The 13,909-nt window shown below is 44.3% G+C and overlaps 1 protein-coding gene across 7 annotated transcripts in view; it reads left to right on the top strand.

Moving 5' to 3' along the window:
* Positions 1 to 13,909, top strand: part of DVL1 (dishevelled segment polarity protein 1) — a 179,847-nt gene that overhangs the window by 5,422 nt on the left and 160,516 nt on the right. For 3 of the 7 annotated variants that reach the window (XR_006286434.1, XM_037880971.2, XM_037880970.2), the window contains exon 2: positions 8,958 to 9,144. The exons of the other annotated variants lie outside the window; for them this stretch is intronic. Coding sequence is in view for 2 of the 3 variants with exons in the window: in XM_037880971.2 (XP_037736899.1) it covers positions 8,958 to 9,144 (187 nt within the window). In the remaining variant the exon portion in view is untranslated. The remainder of the gene's footprint in view (positions 1 to 8,957; positions 9,145 to 13,909) is intronic. 7 annotated transcript variants of the gene reach the window in all.

Genomic DNA, 13,909 nt, shown 5'->3' with positions numbered 1-13,909 from the left:
ACCCCGATACCCAGGCACAAGAGGGCAAGGGAAGGGCCTTATCTCGTTACCCAAGCCGGACCCACAGGGAGACCGGTTCATATCCCTTCCCATATGCAGGCATCTGCCTCTGGTAGACTGGGCCAAGGGCCTTTCTCCTCCTCTGCCAGGCGGCTGCCTCCCAGACAGCCACCTGTGGGGAAATGGGAGAAATTCCGTTCCCCAATGCCCAGCTAATCACCCAGACAGAGAGGCAAATACTCTGCCCTGGCACTAGCCCATGGGGAGTTGGGTAACTGGCTGGTTTCCCGCTGAGCAACCCCTCTGCTGCTCTCCGCACACGGAGCGTCTCCGCTCTCCTGTAACCCTGTCCCATCTGCTTACACATCTGGTCTGGATAGTCTTCAGGACACCCCAGTAATATAGTGTAAAGGATCTGACCACGAATATGCTAACGGACGTATTCAAAGGGACTTCCACTCTTGCAAGTGGAAAAGCACCTTTGCGCGCACCCGTCAGGTAGCTGTTTGCTCTCGGAAGTGATCGTTTTCACCCCAAGAGTATGCGGAACGTATAAAGGCGATGAAGGCGAGGGGCCAGATTTTCAAAAGTCCTCAGCCTCCACTATTAAGGCCGGATTTCCAATGGGATCTGTTGGGTGCTGGACACACTTCTGGCCCAGCGTTCCTAAATGCTAGCTTTCCCGCACAACAGGGGGGTTTGTACACTTCAATTTGTTAGCGTTCATATTAAAAAAAAAAAGAAGAGTCCAATGCCCTTTGACAGTTTTCATAAATCAGCTTTCAAAGTGTAGTAATCCCTCTGTAATACACAGCTGCACTTTTTGATGTTGGATATTTGTATCTGCATCTATCATTGGCAAGGCATCTCTGCATTTCTAGATTGCTTGTGGAAGAGGCTAGATGAAACCTTTGTCGAAAAGTAACATGATCTAATGTCTGTAGCATCACTAGCATAATAAGCATATGAATATAGTGCCTGGTATCTAAAATGACTCTGTTGGTAATATTCACATCATCTTAAAATGATATTCTCTTTATTGCTTCTTGAAAGCTTGAACCCTGAAGCTTGTTTCTCCAATTGTTTCTCCATCCACACTGGAATATGTTTCCATGCTGAAGGGTATTTCTTATGTGGTAGATTGTTTGTTTATATTGGTTTGTTACTGAGCTGCTCATGCACTGATTTATTTATTTCCTAGAATTTGGAAACATTTATTTAGAAAAAAGTACATAAAGAATTAATTTCAAAACAAACACACGGGGACATGTGAAATGGTCCAGATGTTAGACCAGCCAGTTTGGGCCTTCTGAAGTACTTCCTTTTTAATAGCACAGTTGAGTACAACTTAAAAATATGTATATCATGTCGGACAAGCATAAACTGTGCCTGTCCCTTAAACTTACATTTTTCTTCACGGACCCTTAAATGAAGGGTGCTGCAATATTGTGGGATAGCCTTAAAATGCCAGCTCTTAGGATGTGTGATCCCGCCTCAGTAAAACCGGGCTGGATTCTGAGTTTGTTGGGACTGCAGGTAAAGTCACTCATGTGGTGCTGTCCTTGCTCTTTGTCCAGGTGAAGAAAATCCTGTGCAGGATTCTTGTTTATTTCAGTTCCCTTACTGACTGGCTTTTCATCTCTACCCAGTCCACTTGCCTGCTCGTGGAAAATGGAGTTGGCATAAGAGTGGAGAGTTGCAAATGTACAGTCGAGTTTTGGATCTGTCAAATTAGTGTCCCTTTAGTCGACAATATTCTCCAATACAAATATACAATACAATTGATGCTTTGTAAAAGTGACGTGTGTGTTGGGGGGAGAATGGCTGCAGTTAAGTTGTCTGTGCTGCCAGTGCAGTGTGGAACCGCTGCTTGGTGATAGCAGGGGAACCTTGCATCATACTGTGGCAAATACGAGGGTGTTTGGTTGAGGCCATTGTCTTAGAGAGGTTTCAGAGTAGCAGCCGTGTTAGTCTGTATTTGCAAAAAGAAAAGGAGGACTTGTGGCACCTTAGAGATTAACCAATTTATTTGAGCATAAGCTTTCGTGAGCTACAGCTCACTTCATTTATTTGAGCATAAGCTTTTGTGAGCTACAGCTCACTTCATCGGATCCGATGAAGTGAGCTGTAGCTCACGAAAGCTTATGCTCAAATAAATTGGTTAGTCTCTAAGGTGCCACAAGTCCTCCTTTTCTTTTTGTCTTAGAGAGTGTCCTAGTGATCTTGTAATATGAAACTGGAAAGGTTTTGCTTTTCCAAGTAGCAAAGTTACAAGTTTGTGAATGGGATTCTCCCAGACATTAACGCCACCAGCTTAAGTGATAAGGTGATAACATGAACCAAGATATGCCGAGCAAATTCAAAGCTAAAGGTCATACTTGGTCTCCAGCTGCTGCTGCTGCCTTGTATATGCAGCACATAAGATGAAATGTGATTCCATTGCCGCTCAGGTGCGGTACCAGGCATGCCACCTTTTGAAGTGCTTGTGTGCAGATGTGTGCTGAAAAATTGGCAGTTCCAAGGCATCTACTATATTCTGCTTCAGGAGCCAGCAGTAAAAGAAAAGCCAGACCCAGTCTGTGCGCTGACCTTAAAACTTTCTGATGGGGAAGGGGGTACTTGATCCTAAAGTATAGAACATCCCACAACTCCTGTTGACTTCAGTGGGAGTTGTGGATGCTCACTGCATCTGGGGCAGACATTGTGTCTTTCCTCGACTGTACACTCATGCATTGGCACTAGTTTTGTTGCAAGATGGGTCTCTCTAAAAGTCGAAGTTGTTTAAAGGTAAACATCAAAGTTTTTGTGCTCAAACCCCTGTAGAAGTTCCTAAATAATATAGAACAAGATATGACCTCAATCCATGGCTCTTTGAGGGTAGAAGGGTCTGCCAGCATGTATCTGACTGCAAAATTTGGGCCTGTGTGTAAATTTAAAGGGCGTTTCCTTATCTTTCCTAAGCTTCAGCTCACAATGAATTTCTGTGGCCAAGTTGCAAACCAACATAAAATCAGATCTCTAATGGAAGAGCTGATGTAACATTTAACAGTGCTAACAACACCACAATCACTTGTCTTTTTTTCCTTCTGAGACCACTGGATTTAATCAATTATGGGGTACTGTGAACCTCTAGTGATGCCCCTTTCACCTCCCTTCTTGCTGTAACATATCGTCTTCTTAGAGCAGGGCTCATTTCTCCAATCACCGATGGCTTCTCTGCATCATGTTCATCGTGCAGTTGGTGACTGGGGCAGTCATTGGGGTTTCCTCATGGGGGTGTGCAGGTATATATGTGTATGTGTATATATAATATTTCATAATCCAGTTCAAAACTGTCTGCCTTGTAATGTCACTACGTGGATTTGCTCCATCCTAACCTACAGACCTTCTCTGAACCAAATGTAGAGGTGCTGTGTCCCTTCGACTCCCTTCCACTTGGACCCAATGAGCCCATTTCTGGTCGAGGGATGACATGGGTGTGTAAACTATATATGTTGGTCTATAGGGTTCAGTCTAAAGCCCTGATCCTGCAAACACTGATGCACACGCTTAACTATATACATGTGTGTAGTCCCTCTGACTTCAATGGGACTGCTCATATGTCAGCTCATGGCCAACGTCCGTAAATCCTAAGTGTCATGGGACTTCTTTGTTGTGGGGGCTGAAAGGTGTAAGTTACACCAATGTAGCCTCTCCTCTGACTTTGTTCCTGTCCCCAGTCCATTACCACCAGCCTCCTCTTTATCCCACCCCTCAGCAGAGTTGGTGCAAGAGCCTTCTGTGCAGCTCCTATCCTCTAGAACAACTTATCTCTGTTCCTCCACTTTATCTTCTCCTCCCCACCCCAGCTTTCAAATTTCCCATGAAAACAAGTTTGTTTCTCCTTTCTGTGTACCTCTGTTTCTCTCTCACCCTGCTGTGATGATTCCACTCTCTAACTGTGGTGGTTAACTTTGTAAAGCATTTCAGGATACAGTCTGTATGAATGGCTAAAGACTAGAGCTGTGTTGTGTTGTAGATGCACCGGAGTAGGAAGCTATTGGCGCAGTAAGGCTAGTCCTGCTCCTGTTTGGGGCTAGTGTCTCTCATAAGCCAATATGTGATCAATCAGCCTTGTCTACTGGTCCTATTAAACTTTTATTGCTTCCTTTATAAACACAATTACATATGGAAAGCAGAGGGAATTGGAGAACCAATTTGCGTTTTGGCTGTCAGGACAAAGTATTAACAGTAAATATGGGTTTGTGTTTCTATAATCTTGTATCCTGAAGGGTGCATTTTTTTTCTATAGCAAGCAATTTCTATACCTACAATTTCCAGTAACGATCACAAGAATTGTCTGATTTCCTCTGAACATTCCTGAAAATGTTCCCTGAGGAATTTTTTTTTTTCTGTTCTGTAAGAGGTACTTAGATTTCATTTAAAACTGAAACGTTACTGTCGTTGAGAGTTCTCTCGCTCTAGACTTCTGTTCTTGGCATTGCTGCTCGATGGCCATGCAGAGCTATAATTTGGCAAGTTGACTGCTTGGCAGGGCAGTTTATAAATCCCAATATGGAGTGAAAAGTAGTTCTTGTGTTAGGAAGGCAAATGTTTTCGTGCAGAAGTGGAGCCTTCTTCCGAAGCCAGCGATCAGGAACTGACTCTGCAATATTGCACATGTTGTTGTAATTATGGCCCAGCCTTTCCTGGATCCTGAAATAATGTAATAAATAACAGAAATAATGTATACAGTGAATTGTTTCCAACTAGGAATGACCAGGGTTATTTAGGGCAGAGAGAAGTGGCGTTAGAACAGGGGCAGAGCCATGCCTTGCTGCACAGTCTGTTTCACGTATCTATGCTGAGTGTTTGGCCAGCATTCAGCATACTGGTCGGAAAGCATGGCAGAGGAGGGTCTAGGGATCTTTGATTTAGTTAGGGCTTAATTTACTAATGCACAAAGTACTTAATGTTACAGCCTCAGCCAGCTATGATAGTGTAAACCTTAGTGATGCACAGGTATGATACAGAACAACTTAACATCACTTGAAGTCTGCTTATATCGGGCTCATAGTAAATGTTGTCTCCTACTCCATCTTCCATGCATGATGACCTCTGCACCCACTAGTGGGGGCATGGGTTTGTCTGTACTTTGAAAGGACAGTACTTTCCTGCTACTTTCATATCTATAGCTCACAATAACATATGAATGCAAATATTGCCTTATAGCTGCAAGACATCTTAGAGCTCTTATTTTCTAAAGTAGGGTTGCTGACAACTTCCACTCCCTTTGGAGTCAGTGGGAGGTGAGGGTGTTCAGAGCACTGCAGGGTCAGGCCTTCGGATATAACGATGTGTCCACCAGAAATGAGTCTCTAAAAAGCTGCTCCTCAGGGCCTGTGTCTGTTAGCTGAAGAGCAGTGTCACCTGGTTTGGTGTTTTAAAGGAACTGATCTTCTTTTTTTCCCCCCCGCCTTTCCTAGTAAGTGACAATAGTGTTGACTCTGAGGTTATGCCCATGTGTCCTTGTAGTCTTTTGTCTAATGCAACTTCCCTGACTTTCTTTTTGCAATTACTAATTTGAATAAACACACTTAATTAAAAATTCTCTAATGTAGTCAAATGGAACCACTTTTTTAAAATTTAAACTCTGATGGTTGCACAGATGTTACAGCTCAGGATCCGGCGTATTCACATGGAGCATCCATAATATTAGATGAGCGCACATATTTCCAACTTTTCTCCTTTGTAAGGAAAAGCTCTGGAAAAAACCTAGTGATTTATTACACTGTAGAACACTGTCCAATAATGTGTGGTTTAGATCTGGAAACCACGAAAGCAATAAACTCAAAGATAAAGCAATTAATTAACAGGACTGCTTGTAACGTTATCATCCTAAGATAAATGTATGGTAACACATGTTGAGATTTCATTATATCCATCCCCTTGCTAGCTAGCACAGGACACTGCAAGACAGGATTGTTGCTGGAAAGAGAGATACAGAGGAAGAACTATTCAATCTACAACGCGTAACCTGGGCCAAGTCCCAAGGTTTATAGTGATGAATGTGCCCCGTGCTCCAATGGGTCTGCCCTATTGTTCATTTCCTAGCTGTTTAACCAATATGGCAGTAGGGTTGGAACCGCTGATTGTCTTCCTGTCCTCTAATGGTGATACTGAGGGGCAAACCTTTTCTGTCAAGGACTTGCTGCTCTGCAGTCCTCTCACCCAGTGTACAAGAAACCAGAATATTCCTGAGTTCTAATCCCATTTTTGATTATGACTCAATCTATGGCACTGGGCAAGTCATCAAAACCCTGATTCAGCAGATCACTTAAGCACGTGCTTAATTCTTCGCACGTGGCTGCGATTTTCAAAGGGGTCAAAGGAAATGAGTTCGCCTATTGACTTTCAATGTGGGGTGGATGCTTTTTACTCCTTGAGATCACTTTGAGAATCCTAGCTATGGTCCTCTCCCACTGACTTCGTGAGACTTCAGCATGTGCTTACGTGCTTTGCTGGGCCGGGATGGAGTTAGGCATGTGGGTAATCTTAAGAACATGCTGAATTGGAGCCGCAAGGCCAAGTTTCCAAAGTAGCTGGGCGCCTGCTGCTCCCACCGCCTTCAAGGGGGCAGACGGTGCTCAGCACTTCTCAAATCAAGCCCTTAATATCTCTTCCTCAGTTTCCCCATGAATGATATTTACCTACCTCCACAGCTTGAGGATTAAATAGTTATGACCTTATTGTGAACAAATCAATGAAGAAACATTGATCTACAGCAGCTGAGAATCTGGCCCGTTAGTTTGTAGACCTCATCAGACCAAAATGAATGGATGAATTTTTAATCCCTCCAGATAACCTTGTTTAACCAATTCTTATTAGAATTGTAGTGCAACATCTAACTCAACTAGTATTGAAAAGAAGAGGAGTTTAATATCATTCACACAACTCAATAGCTGTTAGGATTGTGAAACCTATTCTCCAGCAATGGAAAAATCTGTCCAGATTGCAAATAGATTACTTGGTACATTCCTTACTCGAATCTAAGCCAGTTTGTATTCTAACCTAACAGGTTAGGAACCCTTCTTAATACATAAAATCCCCAATGTTTTCATAAACTAAATGAATAAGGGAACAGTAGATAGCTCTCGACTGCAAGTTTAAGCCTTGATCTTCCAGCTTTTAGCCAAGTACAGACTGTTGACCCTGTGCAGAAGCCCTACTTCAGTTAAACTCCACGTGGGCACAGCAGTCCACTCAGGCACAAGGAGTTTCAGGCTTGGGGGCCTTAAATGGTAATACCGTCATGCAACAAAGCTACATGCAAAGAGTTACAAAGGGATCTCACAAAACTGGGTGACTGGGCAACAAAAATGGCAGATGAAATTCAATGGTGATAAATGCAAAGTAATGCACATTGGAAAACATAATCCAAACTATACATACAAAATAATGGGGTCTAAATTAGCTGTTACCACTCAAGAAAGAGAGCTTGTGGAGAGACCTCTGAGAACATCTACTCAACCTGCAGAGGCAGTCCAAAAAGCTAACAGACTGTTAGGAACCATTAGGAAAGGGATAGAAAATAAGACAGGAAAATATAAAAATGCCACTCTACAAATCCATGGTATGCCCATACCTACGTGCAGTTCTGGTTGCCCCATCTCAAAAAACGTACATTAGAACTGGAAAAGGTCCAGAGAAGGGCAGCAAAAATGATTAGGGGTGTGGAACAGCTTCCCTACGAGGAGAGATTAATAAAGACTGGGACTGCTCAGCTTGGAAGAGAGACGACTGATGTGGTGAGGGTGACTAGGGAAGTGTCATTTGCTCCTTCACATAACACACGAACCAAGGGTCACCAATGAAATGAACGGCAGCAGGTTTAAAACCAACACAAGGCAGTACTTCTTCACGCAGTGCACAGTCAACCTGTGGAGCCCACTTCCAGGAGAGGTTGTGAAGGGCAAAAGTAAACTGGGTTCAAAAAAGAATGAGATGAAATTTATGGAGCATAGGTCCATCAATGGCAATTAGCCAAGATGGTCAAAGCCTAAGTCTTTGACTGCCAGAAACTGGGACTGGATGACAGAAGATGGATCTTTTGATAATTGCCCTGTTCTGTTCACTCCCTCTCCAGCATCTGGTATTGGCCACTGTTGCAAGACAGGATAGTGGGCTAGATGGACCATTGGTCTGACCCAGTATGGCCATTCTTATGGTCTTATACAAATTAGTTGGCCTCTCTCTTGTAAATGCCTAATAAATTTATTCTAGTGCAGATATCTCTTCCAAGTGGTACATGTGTTCGAACAGACGGTGCAACAAATTAGTGCCTTCTAAAGTTTTTCCCCACCCCAGGTTCTTTTAGGCCTTATCTGCCTGTCTCTCTGCTTCCTCGGACTATTATGTAACTGGTTCTTTTGGCCTACAGACATCAAAGTTGTCTTAAGGTCACGCTCAGCTGTTCCACGTGATGTAAACATGTGATGTGGGCTGCTCAAGGAAATGAATGCAGGACACATTACGGTGCTGTGGCAAGGTTTTATAGCCCGTCTCTGTTGTTGCTCACTTAACTAGCATTGTAGGGAGGGCCCAGAGTGTGAAGAATCTACCAGCAGCAACCTTGCTTACTCAGGGCTTGAGCCAAAGCCCAGTGCAATCAATTAGTCTTTCCATTGATTTCAGTGGGCTTTGAGTCAGCAGTTCCTTAGCTATCAAGTTCATGTTCTGAATTTGCAGTTTGCTGTGAGTACCAAGGGGAACAGATGTTTTTTAAAGTCAGATCTGCACTATTTCAATGAGTGGCACCCCCTAAAATGTAGGTAAAACAGGTGGCTGAGTGGCATCTCATGAGACGGGAGAAATTTATCAGAGGCAGGGAAATCTTCCAAAGCCTTGCTTCGATTTGGCGCTGGGATTTTAACTAGTTACTGCACTCAATGGTCGCTAATAAGACTTCTGTGATTTAGGATGGTGTCTCGACAGCAGTGATTCTCAACCTTTATGGGCCACTCTATCGGTCTGCCAGACGGGGGCCTTGACTGGTTCCATGGAGCAGCCACAGGCTCCTATTCTCCTGAGTGTGTTCCAGCCTGAAATGGAGCTCGGTCTGCTCCAGGTCCTCATCCAAGAAGTTGGCAGCCATCCCAATCCATGGTGAGTTGGAGAGCTCTCAAAACTGAGGGCCATGTGCTGTTCTCAGTCAAACCAGTGTCACTGCGGAGTAACGGAATCACTTAGAGCACCATTTGGGCCTGAATATCTGGGTCAGGCAGCAGTGGGGTCCAGGAGGGAGTTTTCGGCCTTAAGGCAGGGAGGGGAACCTAGGTTAAAAGTCTCACAAGCCTGAAGTACTGATGCCTGGTACTGACCTGGGACTTGAAATCTAGAGTCAATGCTTGTTCTGCCACTGGCTTCCTATGTGACCTTGGGCAACTCACTTAGTTCCCAGTTCAGCAAGACATTTAAACACACATCTGTGTAAAAAGTTAGACATGCGACCAAGTGCTTTGCTGAATTGCTAGGTGTGTGCTGTGCTTAGAGCCTTGTTTGCTGTTTCTAAAATGAGGGCAGTCGTACTTCCCTTCTCCAGCTTTGTCTGTTTAGATGCTGAGCTTCCAGGAGCAAGGACTGTCTCTGATTTTTTTTTTTTTTTTTTTTTTTTTTTGCACAGAGCCTGCATAAGTGGGACCTTTAATTTTGGCTGGGGGCTGTAGGTACTATTGTCCTGCAAATGCTAAATCATAAAGGTATCTGTACCAATCCCTGGCGCATAGGGCCCAAAGCCTCTGTGCTTGTAACCGTACTAGCATACATGTATTTTGCCAGATTCACTCCGATGCTTCTCTATAGTGCAAGTCACGTCTTATTTTAACGGTTCAGCTGTAGTATAATCTAAATACTTAAAACAGCCATTGTTCTTTCTAGTGGCAATAACCTGGATCCTGAGGACAGCCCTGCTCTGAGGGTGGAGTGTTATATTTATTAAAAACTAGCGCTATGAAAACATGCCAAAGGGATACAGTTAGGTTTGGGCCGCTTCCTGAGGCTAGTGATATGCTGTGAGACAAGCTAGAAAAACAATTTAGCTACTATTCCTAGAACTAAACCTCCCCCACAACGTGTGTGTGTGTGTAGTCAACTGTCCTGTATGCAGATAGCCTTACTACAGCTTTGATTTAAACACGCACGTAGATTGTGCACCTGTTAAAATTATTAAGTGTCTCTAGGAGTGAGGTTCAGAACACTCTGTGGGCTTACTGCTCCTGTAATGAATAAATTTGTTTGTGAAGTGAGTGGGATTAAATAGGGTTTATTAAAGAATAATTTGTTGAAAGATTATCGTCCTTCTAGTCTGCCAGAGAGAGAGAGAGAGCAAAGCAGGCTCACCAGGAGGAGATCCATGTCTACGTTTTCAAAATCAACCATAAATAGCATGGGAACAGATTAAAGCTGGGGTTAAGGAATTCATTTACATGCAGGTTTAAAACCTGTAAAGATTGCTGTGGTATACTGGAGATTAATACAGCAGGCTGACTTGACTTGGATTCTGCTTGCCTTTGGGCACGTGCCTGGGATTTTTGAAAGTAGGCTTGTTCCTGCTTGTCTTTGGGATTCTACTTGAAATGCAGCCGGCAAGTGACACTGTGCACCTTTGCCAGTTATCATTCTGACTGCCAGCTTTGCAGAGTCTCTGATGTTGGAGAACCAAGACATTGCACAGCTCCTTTTGTGTGTGTGGAGTCTGGTTTGCCATGCGATGTACTGGCTAAAACTAATTTGTGGGGAATCCTCTCGACGTGAAACTATCTACGGTGTTAGTCTTTTTTGCAACTGCTATGCTCCTGCAAAAGCCTATGGAAGTTGATGAGGTGACGTAGCTGTAGTGTATACTTGGAATTTACTTCTTAGCTTGTTCTACATGGTGGTAGCTGCCAGAATGCTCTCCTTGTTCTTCCAGCCTGCATCTTCCTTTGAATCTTGCTGCCTGTGTCCATTCAGCTGCCTTGATAACTGAAATTGCCTCTCCCACATTTTTTCCAGGAGTTGGCATTTCTGCGTGTTTATCCCATTATAGCTGGCTGCACCCTGTGACTACCAGCTCCAAAGGGCAGGTGAGGGGGATAACGAGCAATACCAAATGTACAGATACATCGCAGTCGGTGCCTTTCTGCCTGCCATGTCACCATAGCGTGTTGGTAAATCTGCTGTTGCACATGACCCGATGAAGAGCAGAACGTGTTGCTGGGTCCTATAAGAGAGGTTAACCCCAGCGAGCTTTGAAATCGAATGCCTGCTTGTGCTCATGTCAAAGGGATCCTCCATGGCTTGTGGAAACGCTCTTGCGTATAAATGCTCATCGCTAAGCCCAGCCTGTTTCACCGAGTTTTCTTCAAAACCGCGTCCTGCAGGGGTCACAGCGCATTGACGATCTTTAGAGGACCCTGAGGTGCAGCGCTGTGAAATAATCTCCATGGGTATGATGCATCCAGTCAAGTGGGTTTGGGGAAATGGTCAGTGTCCCCATGACACACCAATAAATACGTCCAGCAAGTCTTTATGTTCCGTGAAAGTCCCCTTGTTGAGAAAACTAACCCCACTGTTCTTGGGCTGTAACTATTTCTTAGCTGTTGACTGACTGGATGTGCCCTCTCCCAGAACCATGCAATGTTGGGCCCAACTGTCTGTCTTGCTTTGAGTTGTTTAACAGAAGCAGTTACAAGTGACCCCTTTCTGGCTATAAGAAAGCTTAATGGGTGCTGAATTGCCCACATAGCTGGCTCTAAAAGAAACTTTAGAAGTGAGGGTGGTGTGGAGTTTTCTTTCCCAACCCCACTAGAGTCATTGGGAGACTCGTGGTGAGAGTTCCTTCTATTCCTTTTTAAAAAGTCCTCCACATAGTCTTCAAGTTCTTCCCCAATCTCTTTGCCCGTAGGCTCCGTTCCCTTTCCTTCTGTCTCAATGGGACTCTTGCTTTAAGTGATTATCACTCTAAAATCATGACGAATTCTGATAATTTCTTTTCTAAAACACCATCCCCATTCATAACCATGATGGGGAAATGACAGTACTTCTGCCAGGAGAAAAAACGCCCTCCATCCATGCCTCTATGAAGCTGACACTTGCCTTGGAGATTTAATAGACCTCAAGTTAACTTATCCCATACCCTGATCTCCTTCTCACTGCTGTCTTGAATGCCTTGTAATGATTCGTAGGGATTCCTGATTAACAATCTGGGCCCTTGGGGAGAAATTCTAAATTACTTAATTTGCCTACATAGACTTACTAGTTAATCTTCTTTATTGCTACCTTGTTCAGCTTCACCATGGGCAGAATAACCATGTACGGCAATTGCAGCTGTGGCCTGAGACAATGACTATGCTCCAGTGTGGTTACCTGCCTTTGAACTGAAGCCAGCTGACGTCTCTGTTCCATCGCCCTCTGCTTTACAGTTGGCTCAGGTTATCAATCCGCCTTTTAAAGGTGACGAGCCTTATTGGATTCATTTCCGTAAGAGGTCCTCGCAACGCTGAGACAGATTCCCCCCAAGTAAATGAGTCCATCACACTGTCTGAGCTAGGCGAAGGGGAGTGGCTTCATGCCAGTTAGCCTAAATCAAGTTTCAGTACATGGCTCTGTGGGACCAGGGCTGGGAGCTGATGTGCTCCTGGGGTTCCCGACCTACTTTATCTCCACTTAATCATACAGCCTGAAAACCTTACCCAAACCTGCCTGTCCACACGTTGTTCTCTGCCCATAACCTCCCTGCGTGGATCTTGTCCAAGGCTAACTGATATTTTTTTTCCCCCCATTAAAACTCTTAAGACCCGCTTGAGAAATCTCAGCTCAGATACTCTGATTTCTCCCGATGCCAATACCCACTGTCTTCTCTGGTACTTCTGCTCATATGGAGGGTGCAGAGTTTTGGAAATGAGCTGAGCACAGACTATCGCTTGGTTTTAAAATGCAGAATGTCAGCAGGCCTTTCTTAGAATCCTACAGGGGTGTGTCCTGGGAGCGGGCGTTGTGGAATACTAGAGTATCTCAATGAGTTACGAGCACTAACAGTTTGTTATGAATGCAGCCATAAAAAGAGCCCCGTAGAATTTATTTTGGAGAGGTCATGCTGGCGAAACCTGTATGCTGACGAACAATGTTGGGGTGGTGAAAGGACAAGGAAATGGGGGGTGGGGGGGGGAAGCCTAGTGTTTACAGTCCCTTCTAGAATATGTAACATCTAATGGATAGGGATCCGGATCTTGCTTCTGTTTCCGGAACTACTTATGTGAGTAAAGCAGGCGTGCTTTTAGTCCATACCGGGCTGATGTTGGTTCGCACTCCATTTTAAATCTTCCTGGGAGCTCCTGTCCTGTGTAATTTTTCTCCGTAAGAAAAATTTCCCATGGACCACAAACCCCATATACATTCAGATCCTGATGCAAGGAATTAACGGATCCAAGCTGTGTATTTAGGCATCACATAATGTACAACTTATGTCAATAACCTGCATCAGCCACATATACCTTGTAAACACATACTTGGGGACTATTTGGTGTGAGTGTTGTTGACACGACAGAACGCACAGGCCTTGGGGGGGAGTGTGCGAAACAAGACGTCCACTTGTGCTTGTGGGTTTTCTTAAGTGTGTGCCATTATAACAACATGCTATAATAGCTCTCTAAGCTGCTCTCATCTGTGCTGAGTGAGAACTCCGGTCTCTGCTTATTGACTCCTTATCCCCAAAGTCTTGACACAGGGGACTACCTAGTTTGCAGACCCCCATCACACGGGGGTTATGTTTTGCACCGGCATTCCCCATCGGGACTGCCACTGAATTCGGCAGGAGCCATGTGCTTTGGAGGGTGGAGTTGCGACCCTTGTTGATGATGATAGTTTAGGGAGTCAATACAGTTACCGCACA

Source organism: Chelonia mydas, chromosome 18 (assembly GCF_015237465.2).
Source record: "Chelonia mydas isolate rCheMyd1 chromosome 18, rCheMyd1.pri.v2, whole genome shotgun sequence".
NCBI lineage: Eukaryota > Metazoa > Chordata > Testudines > Cheloniidae > Chelonia > Chelonia mydas.
This window is presented reverse-complemented; position numbering and strand designations above follow the sequence as displayed.